Genomic DNA, 4,809 nt, shown 5'->3' with positions numbered 1-4,809 from the left:
CTTTCCCTTTAATCTGAACCCCCTTTCCCTGCTGTTAGAGAAGCCCTAGGAAAGTAACTGGGTTGTGAGTATCTGTGGGCTTCGGGGAGGCCAGTGGATGTGAGAAGGTGGAAACTGCAGAAGGGAGCCAGAATTCCAGGGCTAGTGGGGGTCAGCAATTACTCACATTTTGATGAGCGGCGCCCCATGTGTTCGTTGTCCACAGTGTCACTCGTCCATTCCACCTTTTTCTCTGGCTTCCGTTTCCGAAGTTTGATGGTTAGGCTTCGGTTCTCCTAGAAGGTTAAGAGGGGTGAACAAACTTTTCTAGTCCTCTATTGACTTTTCCCACTCCCTCCCTGGAGGACCTTCTCTCTTCCCTTTCCCAGCCCTATCGGTGCGACAGACATAGCACCAGAGGAGATAAACCTCAGGGACTCCCACGAAGAATACATATTATTGCCTGACCTCGATAAACACTAGTATAAAGAAGACACAATTCCTAACCTAGGGAAGGCCCAGCACATCTTCCGAGGGGAATATACTCTTCACTCTTTCTCCATCGTCCTCAAGTCATCCTTGATGGTATTACATGAGAGTTATTTTCTCAGTCTCCAGTCCCTCTATACTTTTTTCATTAAAAAGAAAGACCTCCATTTTTATCTCTCTCATTCTCAAATCTAGCTCTCCCTATCTCTTATCTCCCTAGCTCCTGGCATACTGGCATTACTAAATACCCTTACTCCAGAGGTTATTATCCTATGCAACCTTCTCCCTTTGAAAGCAACTTAAACTGTTTTGCAAAAATGCTACTTGTTTCTCCATTTACAGCTCCCCTCTGATTTTTTTTTAAATACCTTCCTCTCCTTTTGTTTCCTCATTCTGTGCACTTCCTTTTACATTCATCCACTCAACAACTATTTATTGTTAAATAGATGCTTTCTGTCAAATTTTCCAACAGCTGGCCACCCCCTAGGCTTCCTTACACGGTCCGTGATTTCCTCCCAGCACCCTCCCGGCTAACGCCCCCCTGTCCTTACCGACACACCACCCAAACAGCAGCACTTACAGCCCGCTGCAAGTCCGTATCACACGGCCCCTAACCCACCTCCAGCACGTCTCTGTCTCTGCAAACAGCCCGACACCGCGCTTCCCGCGGCCCCAGCTACTGAGCCGCACACCTCCCGAATCCCCGGCCCGGCCCCTCCGCAGCCTTCGGAAGCTGGTCCCTTCCCCCGTACCTCTTATACCCCTACACAGCGCCCCCCCCCGCCCCCCGCCTTCCTCACGGGCTCGGTTGTCACGGTAACCGTTGTCTCAGTGACGGTCTCACTCAGCCCGGCTCCTGCCTCCGCCATGGCTAAAGCTGAGGAGAGGAAGGAGGGAAGGGGGGATGAGACACCCTTTCTCGTTTTCTGTGTCTCTGAGGCCGGAGAGAATCGGTATCGGATTCAGAGTTGTAGCCAGGATCGTCGGCCTTCTTTTCTCCCCCCTACTACTGGGCCTCCGCTTCCCCACCCCTGGGGATAACCTGTCCAACCCCACTTCCGGCTCTCCGCTTCCGGGTGTGACGCATTCTGCAGTCCCCCCTTCCCCTTCCCCAATACGGAACGCGTCAGAGCGCAGGCGCCGCCGCACTAGTTCCGCCGTACTGTGACAGTGCGCAGGCGCCGCTGGCGGGGACGTGAAGTAGCGAAGGGGCGCCCTGCGGGTGTGGGAGGGGGCCCGGGCCCGGGGTCGCAGGTAAAAGCGAAAGCGAGACGGAACGCCCGGAAGGGTAGGGCTCGGCCAGACGCTCAGACTGGGGGCGAAGGGGCACGGGGTGGCGGGGGCACCGATAGGGACGTCTGGGGGCTAACCGCCGTTTCCTCTCCCCAAGCTTCCCCATCCTTCAGCCCTGGGCGAGTGGGAGGGCCGCGAAAACTTAAGTGCAGCGGGGGACCCTCCTTGGCCCATTCTCGAGTTTCTTTAACGAGGAGCGGCACCTGGGAGCAGCTGGAGACACAGTTAAGAACCGAGCAATCTGGGTTCTAGTCCCTGCCCGGTAGACGTGCGAGCACGACGCTTGATGCACCTTCCACATGGCGGTTCAGGCGGCGGGGTTTCCCAGTCACTGTAGGGGTACAAGGCACTTGCCCCGGCTTTTAACTCCCAGCCTGGTGGGAAAGCCAGGCATGCTCAAACGTAGACAACGCCATAACAGAAGTAACTCTGATGCTCTTTACAGGCCAAACGGTGGAGAGCGATCGACTATTTAAAACAATTTAAACTAACTGGTAAAAAAGTAAATCTGATGTGAAACTCAATTAGTTACTGCCAGCATTCTCTCCCTGAGGTGATGAGAAGGATTAGGCAGAGAAAGTGCTAAGTTATGATACAGGCTATTTTATAAATATGTGCATGTTTGCCAGGGGACAAAATATGTTAAAACAAGAACCGGGAAGGCAGACTAATGCAGTTTGGTACTGGTGGGATGAAAAGGCGGCTTGACAGTGAGGCAATGGTTCGAAAGGCCTGTGTGCATAGAAACTTAGATTTTGTCCGGTCGGTGTTCTAGGCCCAAGAAAGTTTAAAGTAGGGTAGAAACAGGAACAGATTGGTTTTAGATTTCAGGAGTGTCAGGAAAGTCAATTGCTGATCAGTTCAAATGTACTCTGGGGAAGACTTACCCCTCCAGTCCGCTGTGGGGGTCCAACAAGATAGTGTGTATTTGAGAGCTCTGAGTGTATAACTGGTTATACAATTATAAGGTAATCATTATCCCTTGAGCACCATTTAAGCCACAAGATGCAGGAAACAGATTCCCAGAATCAAAATTTCAATGTTTAGTATTGTACCTGGACTGTATTTTTGTTGCCCTCAAAATTTTTGGTTCAGGCTGAAAAAAAAATTGAACATGTATATTATAGCCCATTTATATACATATGTATGTGTGTTTGTATATGTATGTATATATACATATACAAGCACTGATAACGTAATTTGGTTATCTGTGTGGAATATTTTTTTCTGACTTTTTAAGAGAGATTATTTTGCCATAGGGGATGTGCACTCACCGGAGAGGCAGACGTCCCCCCCAAGGGATTGTTTCTGTTGGTCCTGACTTTATTCTTTGTACATGTCTAGTTAGGAATCTATGAAGACCAGCAATTGGCGTAATGGCTATGTTGCTGGGCTCCCATGTAGCCAACCGCAGTTCAAGTCCCAGACCTGGAGGCTTAAACTCACACTGGGCGTGTGTGCATGGGCATACCCAAGATCCTGAAAGGAGAATGGAGAAGGGACTGCGGTGTGGCCATCCCCCCGGGGGGTGATTTCTCATTTTGTCTCTCTGTCTCTGGTGAGCGCATGTGCCCTATAGCAAAAACTCTCAAAAAAAAAAAAAAATCTATGGGGACCAGCAGATATCATAGCAGTTGTCACTGGACAACTGCAGTTCAAGTCCTGGACCCAGTGGCTTGAAACACTGAGTATGTGTGTGCTCAAGATCCCAGAAGAATGGAGGGATTGCTACATGGCCATCGTCCCTCCTGCGGGGTGACTTTCTCTCTTTGGCCAGCACAAGAACCCTAAGACAAAAACTTCTACAAAAAAAAAAAAAAATAAAATAAGTAGCCTCTGTTTCTGGTCCAGGTGGTGTAATCGTTAACGTGTTGGACTCCCACATAGCTAAGCACGGTTTGAGTCCTAGACCTGGTGGCTTGGTTTTTCATTTTCCTTCTCTCTCTGGTTAGTACACGTGCCCTATAAAAAAAATTTAAAAATAATAGTAATAGGGGCCAGTAGATGCCATAGCAGTTACTTCACTGGACTCCCACATGACTGACTATATGTAATAGTTCAAGTCCCAGACCCAGTGGCTTCAAATTCATGTCAGGTGCATGTGCGTGCTTGCCCAAGATCCTGGGAGGGGAATGAAGAAGGGAATGTGATGTGGCCATCCCCCCTAGGGGTGATTTCTCACTTACCTTCTTACTGTCTCTATCCAGTGAGCACACATGCCCTAAAGAAAACCTCTAAAAAATAATAAAATTAAATAATTCTTAAAAAAAAAAACTTATTACAATGGGGCCAGTCAGTAGCATGGTGGTTAAGGTAGCTAGATCACACACAGCCAACTCTGTGTTTTGTTTTTGTTTTTGAGAGGTTTTCGCTATAGGGCGCATGTGCTCACCAGACAGAGAGACAGAAAGCGAGAAATCACCCCCCAGGGGGGAGGTCCAACCTTTTTTTTTTTTTTTTTTTAAAGAATTATTTTGTTAACTTTATTATTATATCATTATTATTTTTCAGTTTGATCAGAGACAGAGAGAGAGAGAGAGAGGTAGTGAGAAAGCAAGTCACCAGGTTCGAGACTTGAACCATGGTCGGCCATGTGGGAGTCCAGCGCCCCCAAGCACCACACCATTTGCTGGCCCCAACCAACTCCGTGTTTTAAGACTGAGTCCTAGGGGCTTGAAAAACAGGACCAGCAGTTAGCGTAATGGCTATGTCGTTGGACTCCCACGTAGTCGACCGCAGTTCGAGTCCCAGACCCGGTGGCTTAAAACTCACGCCGGGCGCGTGTGCATGCGTGCCCAAGATCCCGAGAGGAGAATGGAGAAGAGATTGCAGCGTGGCCATCCTCCCAGGGGGTGATTTCTTGCTTTCTGTCTCTCTGTGTCTGTCAAGTGCATGGGCCCTATAGCAAAAACCTCTCCAAAAAAACCCCAAAAAGGAAAAACAGGCACATGTGCATGGATGCCCAATATCCTAAGAGGAGAATGAAGGAGAGGGGCCTGTGGCATAGCCATCACCTGGGGGGGGGGGGGGGGGGGCGTTTTTCCTCGC

The 4,809-nt window shown here is 49.3% G+C and overlaps 1 protein-coding gene and 1 long non-coding RNA gene across 2 annotated transcripts in view; one reads left to right on the top strand and one right to left on the bottom strand.

Moving 5' to 3' along the window:
* The window catches only part of PPP1R11 (protein phosphatase 1 regulatory inhibitor subunit 11), a 3,028-nt gene extending 1,507 nt beyond the window's left edge, over nt 1–1,521 (bottom strand). Inside the window, exons 1-2 of the mRNA XM_027776531.1 lie at nt 1,269–1,521; nt 167–275 (exon numbers count right to left, since the gene is read on the bottom strand). Of these exons, the coding sequence (XP_027632332.1) occupies nt 167–275; nt 1,269–1,337 (178 nt within the window). The 5' untranslated portion in view covers nt 1,338–1,521. The remainder of the gene's footprint in view (nt 1–166; nt 276–1,268) is intronic.
* A 103-nt stretch (nt 1,522–1,624) lies between these two features.
* Nucleotides 1,625–4,809, top strand: part of LOC114010001 (uncharacterized) — a 3,769-nt gene continuing 584 nt past the window's right edge. Inside the window, exon 1 of the long non-coding RNA XR_003551395.1 lies at nt 1,625–1,722. This is a non-coding gene — a long non-coding RNA (uncharacterized LOC114010001). The remainder of the gene's footprint in view (nt 1,723–4,809) is intronic.

The sequence above is a fragment of the Tupaia chinensis genome, unplaced genomic scaffold (genome assembly GCF_000334495.1).
Source record: "Tupaia chinensis unplaced genomic scaffold, TupChi_1.0 Scaffold000678_1, whole genome shotgun sequence".
Taxonomy (NCBI): Eukaryota; Metazoa; Chordata; class Mammalia; order Scandentia; family Tupaiidae; genus Tupaia; species Tupaia belangeri.
The sequence above is the reverse complement of the archived record's forward strand: the minus strand, read 5'-3'. Positions and strand labels throughout refer to the sequence as shown.